The sequence below is a fragment of the Metopolophium dirhodum genome, chromosome 7 (genome assembly GCF_019925205.1).
Source record: "Metopolophium dirhodum isolate CAU chromosome 7, ASM1992520v1, whole genome shotgun sequence".
In the NCBI taxonomy this organism is placed as follows: domain Eukaryota; kingdom Metazoa; phylum Arthropoda; class Insecta; order Hemiptera; family Aphididae; genus Metopolophium; species Metopolophium dirhodum.
The window spans coordinates 17,748,206-17,773,277 of record NC_083566.1 but is presented as its reverse complement, the minus strand read 5'-3'; the positions used below and the strand labels follow the sequence as shown (position 1 = coordinate 17,773,277).

The window sequence follows — 25,072 nt, the reverse complement described above, 5'->3', positions numbered from 1 at the left end:
GATATTCACCAAAATTATAATTTATGAGCAAACTCAATTATACTGTTATTTACAGCAATCTTCCAATATACAGTATAATATTACGAACTAAAATGTAAGAGGTACTGTAAGAGTAACGTAAACCAAACGCGTCTCTTTATTGAAAAAATCTCTTGCAATAGTGCTCAAACCCCAGTTATCGAAAACGTATCTAAATAAAGAATAAAAAATATCCTCCCCTTGATAACAAATTATATCATATTTAGGTCCACGATCAACCACGTAACAATATTGTACCCATAGGTACCTACTAAAAATTGTCTAAGCACGTATATAATATGCATAATATTATTATGTATCGCTAATATCTGAAGCAGTTGTAACATTGAAGCATCGAGGTGGGCGGTATAGTAGGAAAAGAACTACATATATTTAATAATATATTATGTGTTATAAGCTTATAGGTTTACACCATTATCGCTGTACATACAACATAATAATGTGATATAATATTTTAACTACGCATCGGTATGCGGTCAAAACCACGTCGCCATCATAAACGTATTACTAATCGACTGTGAATATTATTATTATTATATTGCGTTTAGAACGGAAGCGTCGTCCATCATATAATACTATATACAGTAAGTACAACAATGTCTATACGGCAGCCGCCGGACAGTCTATAGTTCTATATACCGCGAGGCTAACAGCCAGCTAGTTCCGAAGTCCGACGGCGATTATAAAATTCATATAAATGTCAACATGCGGAAAAAAATCTTGGTAAAACAAGCCCAACGACAGTTTTCAGCCATTTGATTAATATAATATTTGCAATAACTAATAATATTATGTAAATCGTATCATGGAAGCGAGTCGTGGAAACGTTTGTAAAGTTTGCACACTCGACGAGAGATGCTTTACTAAACCTACACCGCGGTCGTGCAAGTGTTTTCGATCAGGACGAAATCTTTACAAAGTCGATTTCCCGACGACGTGATGTTTCGATGCGAACATAACCATGGCAAGTCATCGTTGTCAGCGTCGACAACGATAATTATTGTACAAAGAAATAACAAAATCAACACCGCGAAATTTCTCCGGAAATCTGGGGTGGTGTGGCGTCAATTGAACCGAAAAAATTGCACGTGCGTGTGTGATGGTTTTTGTGTGTGTGTTAGTGCGTGAGATTTTTCGTCCAAGAGGAGAGACCGAAATTCCTCGACGAGCTGAACCGCGACGGGTCGTATACACCGCCACTGCACCGGATTTCAGTTTCGGGGCGACGACATTATAAACGTATTATGTACCGGTCCGTCGACATCGACTCGCCGCCGGTTTTCGCGCATTTCTCTTATAATTGTATGATGATAATATTGTTTTGACACGACACGAACAGATGCGTTAGCTGGAAAAATCTTAAAAGTATGTTATAAGCATTTCAGAAAGTATGGTTATACATAGCGTGAGACTTACGTCGAATGTCTGTCTGTTTTCCCATTTCAACGAGAAAATCGAACGATATTGGCTGTATCAAAAACGCGTTGAATGTACCTAAAGTTATAAAATGTTCATTTTCATTGGATATATCGTTGAGATTATCAAATTATTAATAAAGAAATGTCTTAAAACGTAATGGGTAATTTCATTGCAATATATGAGATTCCAGTCGTTATAGACGCGTAAAAAACTATATCAAAATGTTGTAAATAGGTGCCAATTTATTGTTATGATACAAATTGCGCAAGACAATATGTTTTTTACCATTTGGCATTCATGCTCCAATCGTTCGATAAAAAATAAAACTATTAATTAAAAATGATTGGTTAACACTTATTCTTACACTTAACCTGTCCTATCACTCCTATAGGCTATAATATAATACGTGTAAAAAAATCAGTGCCTATACCTACTTAATTTAGAGTCATTTTTTATCGGTTGATATTTTCGTATAATTTATTCATAGTATACAATAATAATTACACTGTACGATATTGTAATTGTTATTAATCGTCATTATAAACATTTACCATATTATAAGTAATAACGCTTTGATATAGCTACTATTGCACTGTCCGATAATTATTGTTACGCGTACCTATATAGTATAATAATAGTTTTCTTAAACAATTGACCTAAAATGGTATAATATGCACACTGATATAATATAGTATACACAGTATCTATACTGTAATAATATGTTTCTACTCTCTCGAGTCATTGCGATTAAACCGTACGCGTGCCTACCTATATATAGTTGTATACTAACAGTATTCACGAATTAGTGGTGCAGGGGACTTGCAGCTCAAAAAAGGTTTACCAATTTTTACTTCGACGTGTAAATAGTCACCCAAACGGCCTGTGCATAAATAATTCGAATTATCGTTGTCGATAAAAATGTCAGGGAATTGAGGTACTCGTGAATTTAAGAGCAGTTTTTTTTATAATAATACTACCTATTACGTTTTTACTCGTTTTGAATGAGACATTCATCTGATACTTAAATCTAGTTTTGTGATGTAGGGCGAATAGAATTGGGTATTTGCTTGCTTCTCCGTGACCTTTATTTTCCCTAACTGTTGAACTCCCTAAGTTCATTTTTATTTGCACCGGAATAGGTGGCACTTACGGCGCTATCGTCTCACGCAAACTTTCGAAACCCAGACCTGTTATTAAGTTATTTACGGGTATACGTTTAATTGTCTCTATATTTTTCAAATAGGTATCCAATTGCTTATATAGTTTATTAGTTTATCTCATAATGTTTCTTAAATTCTATACATATATTATCATGTAGATTGTAGGTAGGTATATAAATGAATAATATTTAATTTGTCTCACCCTCTCTAGAGCATGATCTATACAGATTCCACTACAGCGCAATATATTCTATCACCTGTGTATTTTTGTGTTTAAAATAATACCCAAAGTTACAAAATATGAAATTCACTTAATAAATATTATCTCGATGATGAAGATAAGCTGGCCATACAACAGACCATTATTTAAATTACGGCCACTTTAAATATCCTCGTCGGATCGACTGAGTAATAATATACGTTTATCATTTATGAAAATAATAATATTATGTACGGGTACCTATATAATATTATATACGCTGCGTCATCGTTGATTTGGCTAATGGAAATATTTTTAAAAACTATTAAGGTACACTAAAATTATTATGGGTAATATTTTTTAGGTATATAGACGGTGTACCTACCTATACATTTTATAGTTAAAACTGATTTCGATTGATAATATTTTCATTTGGGGATAATTTGCAAACGCATTCCCCATCAAATATTTTCTTAAAATATTATTATATTATTTATTGCTATAATGGAGAAATCAATTTCAGAAAATACACCTCACACACACACACACACACACACACACACACACACAATTTATTACTAACCATCTGGTAAGACAACGTGAAAAAATATTATGATGTGCACTTTAAATCCATTTTTGTTTTAATATAGAACCAGTCAAAATTATCACACCTACACGCGCTTTAATCGAATTAACATTACGTACGCCGAAAAGGTAAAAACACACACACACATACTAATACCTACATAGGTACATATATACACACTACGCCTAATCTAATTTACGATGTGTTTCGCTGTGTCACCGTCGTCGAAACGTTTAGAACACGACTATAATACTGCCGTGAACTTTCTAATAACATTATTAAATTCTCTTGCAGCTCCTGTAAATCCTAAACCGATAAATCGGGCCACAGACTTGCGTTTTTTTTTTCAATTGTATATATACGCAGTCATATCCGTAGGGAAAATCCTCGTTCAAATTCGATGTACTCAAACAGTCAAACCGATTTGTTTACAACTCATCGATTATTACCTATTACTCGGTCTTCGACTTTCCAATAATCATTTTGTCGTTAACTCTTTACATTACTTACGTTTATTAAACGTTAACTCATGCATAATATTATATTATATTATCATCAATCGTCACCGTACGTTTAAAACTTCATTCAGACAGTATATTATCTATAAATTATAATACGTATAATAATATGATGTATTCGTGTAAAAATTTGAAATTGTTTACATGTTGTCAAAATTATTAATTTTGTATTATATCGTATAATGATTAATGAGATCGGGATGAAAGAAATACCTAATTCAAAGTTCACACTAATGGATTTACGTCCAATTACCAACAAATACAACTATACGTTCATTCGTTATGTAGGAAAAATTAATTATTCCTTCGATACTTTGATCACTTTTTATTTTTCAATCACAACCCGATTTTAATGTCATCGAGTTTTCAATTTACGTTTAAAATACGAATTGTCTACAATAATAAATTATCATACCGTATTACTGTACAATAATAATATGAACATAAATTAATTATATTTAAGTTTTTTAGGATCTGATACGATGGCGGTACACAACTACAACTATTATTAACTCATTCAGTTCAATAATATTTTATCACAATTTTGTTTAGTGTGGTTAATTAAATTATTTAGTAATCCACATTTTTATTATGGAATTTTGGAGGATTATATTTTTTTAGTTACAAAACTATAGACTCATAGCATACTATATAGTTCATATTGCAACACACCGGACGAATGATACCTTTAATGATAATATACCAAATTAATTATATTATTTCTCAACAATAATATGTTACTTACCGTGAAAGTTTTTAATTATAGTTTACTGTGCGGTAACTCCAAATCTAGTGTTATAACTATACGGTTAACTCGTCGACCGTATTATACAATACGTCATGTTATGTTAATACACAATACACATAATATAGTTTTTAAGAAAATGTAATTACATCTGTGACGCTAAATATTAACAATTTATCACAAGTTTGCGGCGGAGCATGCTGTTCTGAATACTGTATACCTAGCTATACCTAGGTATAATTTATACGAATCTGAATGATATGTGCATTATTGAAACTAATAATTTATGAATCGAAGACTTTCGCCCGACCAATAAACTATCTATTGTAACTTCTATCGCACTTGAAAGGATTGTCATACAATAAGATAGGTATAACAAGATAATATAATTACACGGGTATAATATATTATGGCGATTTTGACAATATTATCGATGTATTTAGTATTAATAACATGTAATTTGTCGCGTTAGATTATACCTACAATAACCGACAAAGTCTTCGTGGTCGCGTTACTATACCGATGAATTAAACATCTCCTAGATTTATTATGACACGAACAGTTCGGTGACACTATATATTTGCTAGGTATGTATAATAAGCGCACTTCATTTTGTATCGAATGTTGCGCTGATGTCAGTACACTCCAGGAACGATATTCAACAATCTATGATTCGTACGACCGAAAGCTGCATGTATAGAACTGCGACCGATACAATATGATCATATAAATATTAATACCATCACAAAATTACTGAGCCGGTCCCGATGGACCACGCGCGACGCTCGAGTCTTCGTCCGATTTCTGCGGCGAGGTGCCTATAGGTTAGGTAGGTGTATACTTTATTACACTATTATATTACTATATCGCCCGTTGAGAACTCGACGACAAATGAACAACAACAGCGTGCAGATGATAATAATAATAATAATAACACGAATACCTGCAAAACGCGTGTATATTATATACCGTCCTGCGGGATGACCGCGAGGACGAGAAGAAAAAACTCGGAGTAAAAAAAGAACGAACATAAAAAACAAACAAACAACAAACCGACGCGTACAGCAGAGTCCGGTAATGACCGGCTTGGTCTTATACCAAATACGGAAACTAGTATTTTCTCGTGTACGCGTTTCCAACCGATATTTATCATAATCTCGTGTACGCGCATGTACACGACGACTCTTGGCCGTTTATATACACGAGAATATTATATTATTATTATTCGTATTGGATGTAAAAAAATAAAAAATAATAACGCGATAATAGTCATCTCGGTAGCGCGTAAACAGTATACACGATAGTGACTATAAACGTATAGCAGCGTGAGTGGTGCCAATAATGTGCAAATGTGCTCCGGAAAAAAACGTGTCTACTCTACTTGAGCTACAAAGACGACGGCGACGTTTCGTTGAGTCTTATAAATAATAATATTCATGTACTATACTGGGAGGGGGGGGGGGGTCGATATTTCGATTACCGTCATACATCCCGAATGCTAATATATGTATACCTATCTCATCTACCTATATACCTATATGAATGGATTTCCTATGAAAGACGACCAATAATCTCATCGAATCGTCCTTCACGCTTTTGAATTTTTACTTAACATAATATCGTCCGTGTACTAATAAAGATGTTATTGTCTCCCGACGATATGTTTTTATTATTCCCGTCGCGTATTTACGAGAGAATATGTAGTGTATAGTGCCTATATAGTGTTTTAGGTACGTAACGGTATCCTTAAACTCTAATACTGGAAATTATTTAAAAACAAAAATACCGTTTCTTTATCGTCTTGCCGAGTACGCCGGTCGTCTATCATCAAAACGATCGTTTAAAGACATTATTATCATCATTTTTTATCACTCGTGTATTATTTTCTCAACACAACACGCTAATATCGTTTAATCGTCAAAGATGCACTTTTTCTTCAAAACTGTTCCATCATCGTCTATATAACATGTTTTATACACTCATTCCTAATTTGAATATATTTCTCGCTAGGCATTCATACCACTATTTTAGTATTTCATCGTCCAAATGCAATATGCGTTATATGCGTACACGAACAACTCCGACCGTTATGATATTATACTATTATCGTGACGATCGTCAAATAGCACTCAACGTGTCTATTCTATACTATAATATATTATATTATGTACACTTGTACAGACTCGCTATCCGTTTCCTTCTTGTACAGCCGCGTTATATCGTGTCGTTTAATTACTTGTATATTACATTTCAAACGCCAAGGTTTCAAAGATTACACATTATTCAAATTTATTTTTTTACCTAAGATTTAAACTCATAGATTAAGTTTTACGGGCACAATCAGTTTGAATACACAAAACGTTTGCAAAATAGAATACTTGCTATACTAATGTTATATATTATATATTATTGTAATATGTATATTAAATATATCAAGATATTATTATTTAAATTATTATATTAAGATATTATTATTTGTGTTATTATCCTAGATATTATTATTATTTTATAATTGTCTTATTTGTTTTTTGTGATTATATATTCTGTCATTTCAGTCTACTAAATAGATTTAAGTTCACTAATGTAATAACTATTAATTTGTTATTGGGTTCATCCCGTTTAAATTTATAATAAATAAATAAATAAAATAATTGTATATAGTATACCTATATACACCAATATGCAGAAGAATATAGGTACTGTACGGCCCTGGGTAATATACAGATGTAGGTTTTATAAACGCGTTTATGATCGTCATATGACGAGTTATGAACGGTGAATAGATTTATCGATAAAATGTAATGATGATACGTTTCAATTTAAGCGCGTCGTACACGCTATACATTGATATAATGATTTTATAATATGTACGATCCAGATTTATTTACCGTCCGATCGTATTGGATACTTTTCCCCGAGCGTTTGCCAACCAACAGTTGAATAGTGCAACATATACATATTGCATAGGTAGGTACTCCGATACTTACCCATACAAATATACAATATTTACCTATAATAAAATGGCGGAGTAGTAATTGAAATTTAACGTTAACATCGAGGTTACAATTTTTATTATAAATAAAATTCGCAATACTTTCGAAAACTTTGACGACTCGCCTCACCTCGCGTGTATTATAATATTATATATAGGTGACTATCCTCGGTTACGCGAATAGTCGCAGGCCAAACTCGTTTCACGTGCACACCGAGACGGTACAATACAAATATATTTACCTATATATATATATACAACCATGCTCGGGGCTATTTTATTGTTTTTTTTTTTCTATTCCGATCGTTCCCACCAAACCATAATATACTGCAACGATAATAATAGCATCGATCTCGTGAGATCTCGATCGAAAAAGCTGTGTTTATCGCGGGCGTATAAACTATAAACATACATAACATTATGTATGTGCGTGATATATAGGTTATTATACCTAATGCATTAAAACCACGCGTGGTCCTATTCTATTTCGCTGCCCCGAATACGTTAGCGATTAGATACTAAGAACGAGTCTATGGAAGGGAGTAAAGAACTTATATAAAGGTTTCCCTTTCAAACATTCAGGAATACTTTTTTTTTTAAGTAGGTGTACATATTTGTACAAGTATTGTTTAATGTTGGATAATCATTTAAACATTTAAAAAAAATACTCAAAGATTATTATAATATTATACAGGTGATTGGTTATAATTTAAAAGTCCAGCCACAAATAATACAAATATTTAAATATACATTGTACACTTAAACATTAAAATATCCATTATTTACCAAACAAAACAAGCCGACATGTTCTATTGTTTTAGCAATTATATTTTAACGTATTTTCAATGTCATCACACAATAATAACAGGCTACATAATAAACTAGTCAAATTATAGATTAAGTAGGTACTTCTATGTATGCTGGATCTCATAGTTCCCTATATATACATGCCTATTATAGTTATCTCGTGTAGTTGTGTACGGTCAATAATCAATATATTATGTATATCATTAAATATAGGTAGGTATAGGTACATAAGAAACGTTACGTGATTGACAAATGATTTACAAGTCTAGCCGATAGCACTCGGAGAGCAGCTCTTTTACAGAATGACCTCCACTGCGCAACAACGACAAAAAATGTCTATTCGAAAACACCCCCGGGTCGTATTATTATTGTGCGACGAGAGGCGCTTTTCATTTGTTTTGGCCAGATCATCGATCGGGTCCGGGAGGAGGGAATGCAAAATAATATATTTTAATGTTGTGGGTATACGTACCATTTTTCGCCGCTGCATCATCTCCGGCACGACCCGGATATATACGAAAACGAAATATTAATATTTAATAAACGTTTCCTGTATACACACGAAATCCCATTTGTATATAATCACGTTGTGTATACACGGTATTTTCGGTCGTTGCGGATATATAATAATATTATTTAGGTAGGAGAAATACGTATACCAAATTAGGATTTTACGACGGTTGTTGGAATAATAGTACTTAGCACGCGCCGTATACGGAATAAAGTTCTCGAACGAGTATTCAAATTCCGGAAGCGCGTTCACCTATCACGATATACCTATAATACAATATTTATATTATTTTCTTAACCACCGCCGCCGAGGTGATTTACAGTGCGTCCGCGGAATCGTGTCAAAGGGGTCGGACCAGGTCCAAGGCCTTCGCGCCCAACTGCTGCATTTCTATACCTACATAGATAATAACGTATTATATTATTATATTGTAGGACTACCGAATGACACGACACGTCGCACAACAATATTGTAATATCGCAACGCCACGACGCAAGTTTATGCGTACAGGGTGATTTGATTTTCGTTCACAACGAACCAACTGTATCTATAATAATCACGTAACCATGTACGTATAGTTACGTTTTATCTGAGAATTTAACGTTTGTGATTGTATTGTTATTTAGGATCATTTTAGCTTTTAATGTTTAGCCACAGCGATTCGAAAAACTATAGTATCGTTTTCTCTTTATCATAATGATTTTTAAGCTTTTGCTCCGCTCAAAGTACATTTTACATTGTATAGGTACTCTGAATAATATTTTGATTATATTATTATAGAATTCAAAATAAAAGTAAAATTTCTCAGAAATCACTATGAAAGAAAATAGTGAACCATTCGAAGTAGGTAGAAGGTATTATAAATTCGTTTAATTAAACACAAGAAGACAACACTTTTTTTTTGGTCACACAACAATTGAATTGGAAAATTAGTGTAAATTGATCATCCTGTATATTGTATATAAATATATAATAAATATCCGCGGTCAGCATGTAGGTACGACATGAACGTACATTTTTCGACATGGATCGAAAAACAAGAATAATAATATAATGTAACACAATAGAATGTTCTATATAGCAATAACCGTGCATAGTTGTATTGAACTGTTTTCGCGGAACACATGATAATATTATAATATTATAATATAGGCAAGCTAAAAAGTACTTACCATTATTGAATTATAGCGTAATATTATTAAACTATCGGCGTGACGTGATTTTCGACATTGCCTCTTCGAGTGCATTAATTTGTAGCTAGATGTACGCGTGTTCTGATCATTGTCGCCATCCGCCGCCGCGTGACGTTTAATTAATGACGTTTTCGAACGATTTCGCCCATACGAATAAATACGGACTCGGTGGACGTCGTCTCGTCATTTATCAACTGAGCGAGCAAACTGATCCAACAACACCTCAACCCCCCCCCCTCCCCCCATCACCCTCACCCACCCCTTTCGCACCCTACAATCCACACGTCGGCGGCAATATACCTATACCGCGTCTCGCGCGTCTAATTCGAAAACGGACGGACGCGGACGTTTGTCATTTTTCATCGTCTCTAGCGACAGGTGCGACGCGCGCGCGCCGAAACGATATTGGTCGCACCGTCCCCGAAATATCGTCCACGGCCGTTCCGCTTTGTCGCGCGTGCAATCGCCACAACGACATTATAATAATATGATATTAAAATAATAATCGGCTCGCATAACATAATAATAGTATTACACCAGACAATAATCCCGAGTACCTAACTATACCTCACTTACCGTGGGTAAACTGCGCTACCGAACACAAAATAATATGACATCACAGAATTATTAATAATATGTTATTATTATCATATTTTTACTCACCGTCGCCGGTCGAGAAAATCCGTAGGTATTATATAATGTGGACATCGTCGACAAGAACAGTTTATAATAATATTATGTCATTCACACGCGGACGTCACGTATCGTTTGTTATTTAGGGTTGGTTTCAATAATTAGGTATTATTATTTTCTTTTTTTGCATTAGTGATCGCGACACGAAGTGTCTATAACTATTTCGTTGGTAATGTATATTATGTATAATATTTAAACATTTTCCTCCCTTAAAAATGTTACGACTTTTGCCACCTTAGGCGTCTTGCCCTGTTTGCCAGTTGTCCCTGGCTGAACTGCTCCGTCGACGCGCGTCTTCAAATTTTACGGCGGCGCTAGTCCGAGTAACAAATCACAGATTAAATGAAAATTTTTAATTTAATCTGTGATACCACGGAGCGATTTCAAAATAACGAAATCTCATTGTACCCATTGTATAGGTATACAATATTATTCGACACCACGCCACAAACTCGTATTGTATAATTATATTATTATGTTATTTTTGGATATTGATGATTATTACAATAATTTATTATCGTCATCACCATTTACGTACCGTTTTAGCGACCGGACAGTGGTTGTAATGGACTCGCCGAGAGCGTGTACACCAACACACATAGGTACTGGCGTATCGTCTGCTGCTTCTGCCGTTGCACATCCGGCTCGCCCTCCGGATGTTTGGTTTCCTACGAATAATTTTATCACACATATTATACACAATACATGATCTGAAAATTAATATCGCACGAAATCCGGTGCACAGAAACGCCTACCGAACGCGACCAAATTGCCATTAAATAAACACACGAACAAATCGTCTGTCTTAGTATTTTTCTCAACGTGTCGTTGACGTTTTTTAAAACCGGATAAGCTTTTTCAAACATTTATTTTTATGAACGGCAGGTAACTTTTTTTACAAATATTATGCTTGGTCTAGCAATACTTATTGGTACTGCGGTATTGGAAGTTGAAAACCTTTCATACGGCGTAATATTGGTCTTATAGTCTAGCTAGATTGCAGAGTGGTGCTCAGGTAGGTACTTATATATTTTGTAGGAAGCGCGTAGAGATATTTTTCGAACGAATTTCGTGATTACGTCACATAACAACACGGAATGCGGTGTACCGAAATAATATTATTTTAACGGATCGAATTGTATAGTTAACTATTTCCTAAACTACGTATTGAACGGTTTTCTTTCTCAGTTATCATTTTTCTTCGTGTCACTAATCGCACTTACCGGTTGTTATTTCATTCGTTTCGTTGAAATTACCTATTCTTTCTAAACCACTTGAACTCTCATATCATAAAAGATTTTCAATTCCTGTATTATCATTATAATAATGTATGCATAAGGCAATAAGTACTATAGGCCCATCGTAATATTGTTAAATAGTGTGACTTTTAGAAATTATACGCGTTATAAAATCTTCCGGTACGTCTGCGGGCGGGCAAATGAAATAAATCAGATTGCGTCACATGACGTGAGAAATCCGACAAACACATCGCAATGATGATGATAGTAATAGTAATAAAAATTCCATACACAGTTTATCATGATAAATAATAATATAGTGTCGCCATAACGAATTTTCGGAGCTCGTGTACACGCGGTGCCGAAAGAAGCGAAACATATTATACCACCCAGACCGATGTTAATTTGTCGCGCACCATATTGTGTCAAAATTTCCAGAAAAACATATTGTGCGACGCGTAGGCAGTTTAATTTAATTTCCTCGTTCGAACGAGTAAAAACTTGTACACCACTATATTATAGACGAGAGCCGTGGATACTGCCATGATTGTATATATTTTTTTTCAATTTGGAATACAGCCTAATTCATCTCGTATACGGCATACACATATATTATATATATACAGATTTAACGCCGACTGACGTCCATTTTTCAATGATTATAATTCCAAAAATGGATCGAAACGACTACTCGACTTCTGGTCAGATACTCGTGGTTACATTTATATCTATAAATACATCGCAGTGTTGTGTAATAAATGTGTAAGCTTACATGTACATGTATATATACACAAGTAAGTTAACATATTATATATATTCTTTTTTTAATTTATGCTAATCCATTAAAATACAATTTCACCTGACATTTTGTTTACGCGTGTTCATTGTAATATGGTTCAAGTTCACTTGAGAACGGTCGCGTGGAATAAAGAAGGCCAGCGATCGAGCCAGAAAGTTACAGGTTTCTATTTTATTTTTTTCTATAATTTCTAAACGGTCATTATTATTGGCATTGTTTACGTGATGTTGAAACTTGGTGGAAACCACAACTTGGCGAAAACCGGTTCACGGTTAACAATTCAAATCGTTGTTTCAGACCGGTTCAAATCAATTAAATTAATAACATCGCGTCAGCCATCAATGCGAAAAAAATAACATTAAAAAACTTATAGTAACGAACAATACCCAATGGCTAATCGTCTGCGAAACGTAATCATCCGGATATCTGATCAAAATGTAATCCGATTATATTGAAAAATGGATATTCGCTTCCGTGTGATAAGCATTGTGTCAGTCGAGTATTCGGATATGGTCGTTTGCGACTGAATATTTGATATTTCTATAATTTTGAAAGTTGATTATAATCTAATTTGTGCTCGGGCGTTCTTATACGTTATGATTACTGTTTTATCCAAATTTAAGTCAAACATTTTCCGCCATTTTCCGCAAATCAAAATAAATATTTTTGAATTCAAAATAATAACTGTTTAAGTATGAAAACTGTCTATATACGCAGATTAAAAGCAAATTTTAGAATTAGGAGGGGGCTAAATGTATATGGTCCAAACAATTACTCCACACACTCCTAACTGACCAAATAAGTAAACAAAACTGTTATTATTTATCGAAATAAAATGTCTATAAGTAAAAGTACAAGCGCACTAGAACGATTTCTATACATCGTGTTTAGATAGGTCATAGTAGATCTCGGAGGTCACAAGTCAGTACATTATAGTACCTATACATACAATATTAATACCAGAATACACAATAATTTGTATAAAAATGTTCGTTTTGGGTAAACCAACACTATTCAATAAACAGGAATTTAACTAACGGATAAACCAAATGTGTATCTCAATACCGTTTAACAGACTCCTAAGCATTATTATTATTACTATCATCAGCAGCATCGTGTCGTCATATAGGTACACATACACAGTATTATTTGCATAGTTAATAAATAAACGAATATTTAAATACCAAAAGGTAGGTACTTTTGTAGGGCCTACGGGCGAAGGTTTGTGGAGAGCCTATACGATAGCAGCCAGCAGTAGAATCAGTGGTGCACATAATATTATTATTATATACCTACACAGTGGGACGATGTGTTGCGCCCACGAGAGCTTTGCCTCTGCGACGATGTAGCACTCGGATAACGCGTGCCAAGACGACGACCACGGTGTGTGGTTTGCGGGCAAAAGCGGTTATTACCAGAGCGGTTGTTATAATATTATACCTGCAGAACTCTTGTCGCGATGGATTTGACCACGCGCACACTCAATTACCTATATATAATAATATAAAGTAATATTGTCGTTTGTCACACGACGAGTTTTTTTTTAACTGTCATCTACAGCATAGGATATTGTACCCGAAAGCACTTACTATGTTATTGTGATTATTATTATTATGCAAGGTAGTTTGAAAAACTGCAATTTAATATTATATTGTAGGCATAGGTACGGATATGATAGAACGGAAAGACGGTTCATTTTTGTCAATAATTTTATTTTAAATTACCTATAATACGATATTTTAGATTATGATTAACTCAAACTAAAAAAAAATGCATTTATGTAATGTTTAAAACTCTAAGAAATATAGCTAACTTATAGAGTTTTATTCAAGTTTTTATTTTTCAGTATTTAAATAGTAACATTATGTTCGTTTAAAATGTATGTAGGAGACAGGTAGAAAAGTAATAACTAATAAGTATAATATATATAATATATTATATAATATTATAATATAGGTATACTGCAGGTGTCTAAACTCGTCAAACGTTCGTTATTTATTTTTACAATAATATATCGAAACTATACACGCCTTGCGTTTAGTTGAAAATATTGTTAATAATTAATAACACTATGTTCTATAATAGTGTACTAATGAAAAATTTACATTTCCGAAAGTGTAATCTGTACGCGACAGGAGACATCTCGCGCGCGTGAGTTGAATTTCCAATTTAATATTTTAAGACAAACATTGTCGACCGTCGTACTTATATATTATACATATCAACTATGAAAATGAAAAAAAATATTATAAATTATTATATAATGTTTGTGAATGATGGAAAAACGGTATTCCAAAAACAACGAAGAAGATCAAATAAATCAAAATAATCGTATTTCGACGACATTACGACAACGTCCAAATTTTGCTAATTGGGCACGTACTTGTTTGTATAACATAATATTATGCATGCATAATATGCATTGAGGTGGAAGAAATTTAGTCAAATTTTAGAGAGCAGGGCTTACATATTTAAATAAAACAAAAATATTTGCATAAGCACACTCTTTTCTATTGATGTTTTCAATTGTTATACACTTATACCCCTTGTTGTAAACATCGTGTTATCAACAATAATGCATAAAATATAATCAAAGATAATATCTTTGTAACAGCAAAAAATAATGATTCTTATTTTTTATTTTTATGGCCAATCTTCCAGATTTGGTTTTAAAGCCAAGCACTGCACTATACATCGGGGTCATAGAGTAGTTGACGCAATCTCTTCCTCTCTTCAAAATAAACTTTATGCACTCGTGCCTTTCTAGACATCTCTTGGGCTTTGAACAGAGTTTGACATGAAGGTCTACTTTTTAAATTTCTTCCACTTATACTCTTCCTGTTAATTAAATCATATCTTACAGACAGACATATACAAATACGTCATGGCTTTTCCTCTTCAAATATAGCTGTAATATTAAACTAAACTAACTAAACTGGAGTTCCTCGAGAAGGTATACAAACTCTCGTCTATACCTATTGTTAAATATTTATATTTTTATCAGTTTCGACTAACTATCTTATCGAAATACTCTGGTCAGTCTTGTCACCAACTATGCTGATGACAAAGTCATATTATTATTATTATCAATACACAATAATGCCATTAATTTCCTCCAAAAGAAATTTATAATTAAAAAAAAGAACAACCAATAGATCAATCGAACCTATCAATCAACCCATATAGACGTATGAGACTCAGTTTTGGGGATCGGCAAAAAAATCAAATTTAAACAAAATACAAATGGTCCAAAATATTACACTTAACAAAATTACAAATGCCCTTTGTTTCTAACTTGACCCTTTATAGGGATCTTGGCATTAAAACTACTGACGGAGAAATTACAGTTCTATAAACATTTCTACACCAGATCAGAAAATCACGTTTATCTTCCGATAAGAGACTTACATATTCCGTCACTTCCAAAAAATCCTCATAGTAGGCTTAATATGGATCATACAGATATTGTATATTTAAAATATAAAAAAATTAAATAATAATTTTATTGATTACCTTTAATAAAATAAAAACTATTGACTCCATAAACAGACCAAAATATAATCTATTCTCGTGGAAATTATAGTGAGTTCCACTGAGTTCCGGTCGACATAACGCACGTTATATTTTTGTGTACATTTAGCCATATTAACGACGACATTCATTTGACCTTCTTTTACAATTCGCACACGCCGTATATTAGCGTTCGAATTCACTTATTATAGTTACCTACTTCTCGTGTTTTTTTTTTTTTTTTTATTTTTTTTTTATTGTACAACTTTTAAGAAATATAAAAAAAGAATATTATATGATGCGACGGTACGTGCCAATTCAATAATAATAAGTTGCGTATTTTGATTATTGTATTATGTATTTATGTGTGTCATAATTATTATAATACATTATGCTTATTGTTTACCATACGAACATTTGCTAGTCCTTTAACATACGTAGCTGCAGTCGAATCGAGGCAGTGGAACGCGAGCTATCCGAAAACGTACATCACAAAGTGCAATAGTTTATAATTTATATAATAAAAATAATACGATGGAACGACGTCGGTTCGGTCGTACCTACACACGCTCGCGCGCACACATATACGACATTGATGTTAACAAACCGTAAGTCCTGTTTCGCGGCGTATAACAATATAATATGACGATAATAATAATAATAATAATATGACATATCACATATTCTTCGTGTATGAGTATAATATGGTGTACCTAGCTATATTATAGTGATGGTAGTCCGGGCGGCGCGTGGGCAGCAGCAAGCCTATAGGCGGTGCGCATAAACCAGTCGTTATAAAAAAAAAAACGACGTGGGGCTGTGTAATAACGCGAGAGATAAAAAGCTAACTCGTTGCGTAATTTGGGAGTCCTTAAAAACCAAATATCACAATAACACGCTCGACTCCGAGTAATTGGATACGCCCGTGTGCTTCGTCGTCGCTCGAGCCAAATTTCGCGACGAAACCCGTCAGGAGAAAGAGAAAAAACCCTAATAACCCATTTTAATGACTTCTTCATCTGCCCCCCTCCCCGCTCACTCTACCTGACCCTCGCCGACAGCACGGTATTGTCGTTTTATACGTGTGTGTATATTATATATATATATATATATATAAATGAGCGGTAATCGATACTATACACCGACTCTTTAAACGACCCGAAGGTTTTCATATTATTGTATATTATTAAGTTATATTGTCGTGCGAATTTAATATTATTATGTCTGGTAAACTCGACCTGATGCAGTTCGACTAATTTGACTTGACTCTAACAATGAATTAGTAATGTCGACCAAAAAAAAAAAAAAAACACGCATAATTATTTTTTATTAGTTTTTTGTACGCATAATATCATGTTGCATTGTTCGATAAACGCCTTTCGGCTCGAGTACCTGCACGCAGACCATAATAAAAATTTATAATAATGATAATAGTAATATATTATTTATTCCACAATATATTAATTAGGCACGGCACAAATGCACAATAGCTGGTTATAGACTGTGTACAGACAATAAGTATATATACGTTTATATTGATGTGGATTACAATGCACAACATCGTAATACTGTTACAGCGCTGTGTGTAACACTCAGTAGAAAGGCGGTTTTGTATGCATTTATAAAGGAATTTGCAAGACGTAGATATGTCAGTAGCACGAGTTGGTCATAAATCTTACAACTTTTTCATATTTTTATTTAATTTGTTGGTATAACCTGTAAGTACCTAAAATGTCTTGAATTTTCAAATTTTCAATTCAGTTTAGTTGGTTTACTATTATAGGTACTGATCAAAAATGCGAATGTTGCGATCTCGAATTAACTTCTTGAAAAAATCAAATGGGCTTTTAGAAGTTGTATCAGCACGCAAAGCGTCACACACTAAAAATTAAGTATCCGTATTTTGGCCAAAAAAAACAGTTTATATAATACGCTGATCCAAGTACCTATTAAAGACTGCGGTAAAAAGGTGATCATATATTTTTTTTTATATCCACAGCCGATCTGTCAGCGGCAGAATAACGTCGTCGTCGCTGCAAACATAATATTATTGTATATACTTTATTATCATTGCGAAAATCCTATGCACATTTATATACCTACGCATATCAAAATTTATTACACCGACCGCGTGCGCGCGCAGACAGCTTTTTATTTTTCTCTCTTCAATAACGTTCTTTGGCAATAAATCGTCGTCTGTACATATAATATAATATATATATATATACATAATAATATGTTCAATATACGAATACAATACATGTACGTATATTTTATTATTATATTTATATACATCTATACCGCTCGTTACAATATTCCAGTCACGGACCGGGTAGGTGGGTGACGGTGAGCTTTTGGAATGTTTTTTTTTTTATTATTATCATTTTTGCGGCAGTCGAAACGGTTCACTTCACATTTCGTTTTTGTGCGCACGATCTGCGACAGGTGTATATATGCTCGACTTTGGCAGTGTACGCACAATATGTAGGTAGATACTGCACACTGCAGACAGATAGGCACGCGAATATTATCCGTTGGGAATAATATGTACGGAACGAAAAATCGCTCGTCAATAATATAATTATTACATAGTACAACGCAACAATAATAATAATATTATTATCATTATATTGTGTACCGCACGGAAACCAATAAATAACGTTTGGGTGAAAATAATTCGACGCGCGCGATGAATTCTGGCGATAGTAATGATAATATATAACAATAACGGTCTCGGTCCGGCAGAGAACGAGGACACGGCGAGCATAATAATAATAACTAATAAGTGCTGCAATGCTGCATGGAGACGAAATCTATTATTGGAATGGGAGGGGGGGGTGTTAAAATTATAAAACATTCGTTGCTTCCCACGGTATTCCAAAATTGCGGGCTCGGACGACACTTGATGGCGATAATTTGAAACCCGCTGCAATATTATACGTATAATATTGTGGTATGCGCGTCATACACCCCGACACCCGTAACTGGATCTGGCGTGGTCACGTTCGGTATATCACAGCAGCTGTTTAACCGGTGTATTTTTTTTCGATGTTTTTACATACCGCGATCAACCGCACTGTGGTTTATTGATAAGATTCCGACTGGGAACTCAGTTCGGACGCAGAACCGATTTTCGAATTACCAACACCCCATCACAACCACTGCCTGTATATTATTATATATTTTCGTGCCATATTTCTGCAAATCAATAATATTAGTGTGTTCCTATCGGTACGCTAATCGATGGTTTCCGTTATTGTTCACAGACCTCGTTTCATCAATTTGTCGTATATTGATGCCATACACTTGTGACCACGACGCTACAGAATGGAGGTGATTCCTCTGATAAGGAGTTCGGCCACCGGTTCGGAGGCGTCCAAAGGTGATAACGGCATCAAAAGACACGTCCAAGAATGGTCGAGACTCGACAGGTTGACCGGAATCTTGGAGCACGCCAGAGTCGAAGCTGACCAATGGACCAACCACACTGCCAACACTAAACACAAATATGGAAAGGTAATAAAAATAATATAATGTGCATATGATATATTATTATGTACCTACTATGTAAAATAATGTATAATATTTTGATTGATTAATATTTTAATATGGTATACCTAATATAATATAATACAACATTATCGTTTAAGGTTTAAAGGTGTTTCAATTTTATTAACCGGTCGATTCCATAAAAGGAAATTCATACAGAAACGGATACACAGTATTTTATCGTTAACGCTTTTAATACATTATGTTCTATATCAAATCAAAAGAAAGCAGTTTTCTTTCAACCATTTAATTATCAATCTCGTTTCATTTAAATAACTCATGATGGTCATCCTAATATCGCGGATCATTTCCCGTACTCTGTAATCGATAAAAATGTACACTTGCCGCAAACGCGTATAAAACCTAAACATAACATTATGCACGCTATAAATTATAATAGCACTGCAACACTTCGAGTCGGTTACTTACACGTGATAATAGAAGCAGGTACTTATCGACATATTTTAGTTGGTGTATGTGTTGTGTTTTTCACAAAAATAAAATACAATATTTCCTGAAAAATATAGAGTAACATGGTACGCAGATAGTATTATTATAGCGCAGACCACTTTGTGACTGACCTGGATAAACTACATATATACACATATACCTACTAACGTAGGTATATTATAGTATATGTCCACAGAAAATTCATATTAAAATGACATCAAACGGTTTCAAATGGAATATATTACGTTTCGGCCAAACGCTTCGGACAGCCCTAACCTACAGCACAGATTTTGAGGTCAGAAATCCTCGTTAGTGGTATATTTTGACTACGCCCCGGTTCATTAACCACAAACAATATATATTTATTTCCACGCAAACATAATTACTCGGTCGGCCGTGATCCTCAAGTCAATCGTTCTTTAACGACGAATCTCACCTATATATTATACGAATATATTGTATACGTATGCGTGCTTGTCGTACTGACTATCGTACTAACGAAAGATCAAATTAATTGCAAATTAATTGTATACCTATAATAGATATTTGTCGTTTTGACCAACAAAAACACCATTTTGGGGGTAGGGGGGATTTACCAAAAATATGTTGATTTCCGAATAACTAAACAAATTATATAAATAAAAATAATATATAATAATAATATGATCATGATTTATGAGTATTAAAAGATGTTGCAAAAATACACCATAGTGAGTCGGCCCAGTCATGTGTATAACAGCTATATATGTGGTGGGGTTGTTATCCGCCTAGCACAAAGGTCAACGACGAGCAATTATAATACACACAACGACAGTAAACGGACGACGCCCGAAGTTGTTGTGTATGCTACTGAGTCGTGGTCGCTACGTAGCAATTTCGCCATCTAACGGCCGTGCATATTCCGCCCTTTTGTGTGGTTTTCACTATACCGTACATATTCCGCCTTGTTGTGTGGTTTTCCGCTGTTTCTCATAATTACGTCGGTTAGTGCGCGCGGTTTCGCCGTCCTAAATCCGACCGTTAAGTCTGTGTGTTTTCGCCGTCTTAAATATCGTACCTTCAACATCGTCGTCATTGTCCTCATCACGCGGGTTATTCCATTGTCACCAACTCAAGTCTCCAGGTCCCGGTCATATCATATTATGTGCATTATCACGGTGTCGTGAGTTTTTTTTTGTATATGTTTATTTTTTTGTATAATTATTTAAATTCATGTAAAATATTAAGCTCGTGATAGCGACATATTGGTTGATTATTTTTACCTGCCTAATCCCCTTATTCAATACGGAACCCGCACAGCGTGTCCAATCTCCCGATTATTACTAAAGGGACTGGTACGTGTTACATGGTCCTTCGAACCGGATGAATTAAGGGTATTAGAACCAGTGACCAATTTGGGTTTGAGTATATTATATAATAGTATAATTGCAATTTTGAATTATTTGTATTAGTATATTTTTATTGTAAATCGCATTGTGGGTAATTACGGCTAAATGTGATTATACGATATCTGCTATCTGCACGAACAGAACAAAGTTCACATAATTGGTCATACAGTCACAATTCCTGAACGTCGTTAGAATATCATTATGCGCCAATAATCTCTTAACTATATTATATAACATATATCAACCGCGGATAAAATATAGTCTTGCCTTGATAAAATTAATTTGTTACCTGCTAACTAGAAGGGTCATATCGTGTATGCCACCGAATGAATTTGTCCGTAATTAATCTTACTACTAATTGATATCTGCTAATCGATTAATAATCATACATATTATTGTATTGTAACTGAACCGCTTCTGGTCTTCTACGATTACACCCATTACGTTGGATAATACCTATACCTACAATGCCGCCGTCTGTGAATGATATCGAGCGTGCTGAACGCTCTCTAAAGCGTAGCATTGTAAAAAGAGATTGCACTGTTGAACAGTTTAGAACACTCATACAATTAAGTGAGAATATTGAATCTGATTCCGATCAAAAGACGCTTTTTCGGGTCCGATTTCGTGACCTCGACAGCCTATTAACCAATTTCCATGCCGATCAGGACGATATTCTTGATCAATTAATTATCCTATCGCGCGAGGAAGAATTTGTCAAGTCACATGCGCCTATTGAAGCAATTATATTGGACAGTTTTTATAGGGTGCAAGCTGTTGCTGCTGACCATCACTTAGATGCTGATCGAAGTGTTCAAAATATTTCGTCACGCAGCACACGTAGCAATGTTCAATTACCGAAAATTCTATTGCCACAATTCAATGGTGATCTTCAGCAATGGTGTTCTTACCGTGACACGTTTACGTCTTTAGTTCATAACAACGATGATTTATCCGACATAGAAAGATTTCATTATCTATTATCATCTTTATCAGGTCAAGCATTACCTGTTGTACGTTCGATACCCTTCACGGAGGTCAATTATATTGTCGCGTGGGAGGCATTGCATACTCGTTTTGACAACAAACGATTATTAGTTAATTATCATCTAGACGCTATGTTTGCCTTTTGTCCGCTCACCAGTGAGTCAGTATCAGGTCTAAAACGGTTCTTAGACACTTTCCAACAGAACATTTCTGCTATAAAGGCACTAGGCGTGGACGATTTGGCTGGTTTTCTTTTATTTTACATAGCATCTCGGTGTCTAGACGCGCAGTCAAAACGTTTGTTTGAAGCGGAGCAACATACTAATGAGACTCCGACTATTGATATTTTATTAAAGTTTGTCCACAATCGATGCAAAATATTACAAAATTCTACATCGACATTTTTACCCAAACAAACGGAATCAAGTAAAAAATTACATCATAAGTCTTCATTGTTCACGTCCAACATTCCCGACCAAGGACAACAAACATCTTGTACCATGTGTAAAGATTCTCATTTCTTATTTCAATGTTCTAAATTTAGTTCTCTACCAGTCCAACAGCGATTCAAAGTAGCACAGTCACGTCGTCTCTGCATGAACTGTTTGAGTGTTCATCACAAAACATCCACATGTCAATCAAAACACACGTGCCGCCATTGTGCTCAAAAGCATCATACGCTACTTCATCTCGATAAGTCATTAGTAAAACCCAAATCAATTGAATCGAGTCATGATAGTACAGTGTCCCAGTGTGCTGAAAACACTTCGCCCGGGAACTCATCGAATGCGGATGTCACCTTTTCAGGTACAACGTATACCTCCAGTACCGTTGTTCTTGGCACAGCAATTGTTCATATACGTAATAGCTTGGGTATGTGGTCACCTATTCGTGTATTAATCGACTCGGGGTCACAAATATCGGTCATTACGAACGCATGTGTCACCAGATTAGGCTTACCACGTAGACAATGTAAACATACTATTGTGGGATTGTCACATACACCCGTACGTGAAACAAAGGGTATGACTGCTTGTACCATAAAACCGGAGCTTTCCAATACTCCCCTCATCTCGTGTGAACCCGTAATAATGTCAAAAATTACCGGGGCTATGCCCACCGTAAAATTAAACTCGTCTATTCGATTGATTTATAACGATATCCGTTTTGCTGATCCACAGTTTGATGTACCAGGTCCCATCGACTTTTTATTAGGTGCTGATATACACAGCATGATCCTAAAGGACGGTGGCGGAGTTATTCATACGGACGGCATACCGTCAGTGTATGAAACACTGATAGGATGGATTTTATCGGGTACGTCCGTGTCCAACGATACATCAAAACTTACATCACTTATGTTAACGACTGAACCGTCAATTGACCAATTGATGCAAAGTTTTTGGAGTATTGAAGAACCGTCTCCCCCTGCTGTACCGTTTACCGACGACGATATTTGCGAAGAAATATTCTCGCGTACGACGACACGTGAAGAAAATGGTCAGTATGTCGTTTCTTTTCCATTTCGGGTGAACCCCGCGGAATTGGGAGATTCGTATCACATGGCGCTATCGCGTTTTTACAATTTGGAACGAAAACTTCAACGTGATGCTAACCTATATGACGAATATCGGAAGTCTATGGTTGAATATGAAGAGTTGGGGCATATGAAACCCGCTACAAGTAAAGGTACGTACTTCATACCACATCATGCTGTGGTGAAGTATACCGGTGACCAATTAAAGTTAAGAGTGGTTTTCGACGCGTCCGTGCACTCTACTTCCCAATTGTCACTCAATGCCTTACTATACACCGGACCTAAATTGCAGACGGATATTGCTGAATTATTACTTCACAGTCGCCTACACCCGTATATGTTCACAGCCGATATATGTAAAATGTATCGGCAGATTTTGATTTCACAGCGCGATCGTCAATACCAACATATATTATGGCGTGATTCACCATCGAAGTCGTTATGTGAATATAAATTGTGTACCGTGACATACGGTGTGTCAGTATCGCCCTACCAGGCTATTCGCGTGTTACATCAACTTGAGGTAGACAATGGACAACAATATCCCGATGCAAAAAATATATTGTCTACTAAAACCTATGTCGATGATGTTATCACTGGCGCCGAGTCTATTTCAGAATTAGTCTTCGTCCAATCGCAACTTAAAAAATTATTAGCTCACGGTGGATTTGTGTTAAAAAAGTGGGCGAGTAATTGTGCGGAAGTTTTACGATCCATTCCATTTCCATCATTAGTTCGATTACAAAAAACAA

At 34.8% G+C, this 25,072-nt stretch overlaps 1 protein-coding gene across 4 annotated transcripts in view; it reads left to right on the top strand.

Annotated features, from left to right (window-relative positions):
* The window catches only part of LOC132948092 (uncharacterized), an 81,029-nt gene that overhangs the window by 40,994 nt on the left and 14,963 nt on the right, over positions 1-25,072 (top strand). For all 4 annotated transcript variants that reach the window (XM_061018400.1, XM_061018397.1, XM_061018399.1 and 1 more), the window contains exon 2: positions 19,676-19,925. In XM_061018400.1, coding sequence (XP_060874383.1) covers positions 19,737-19,925 — 189 coding nt within the window. In that variant the 5' untranslated portion in view covers positions 19,676-19,736. The remainder of the gene's footprint in view (positions 1-19,675; positions 19,926-25,072) is intronic.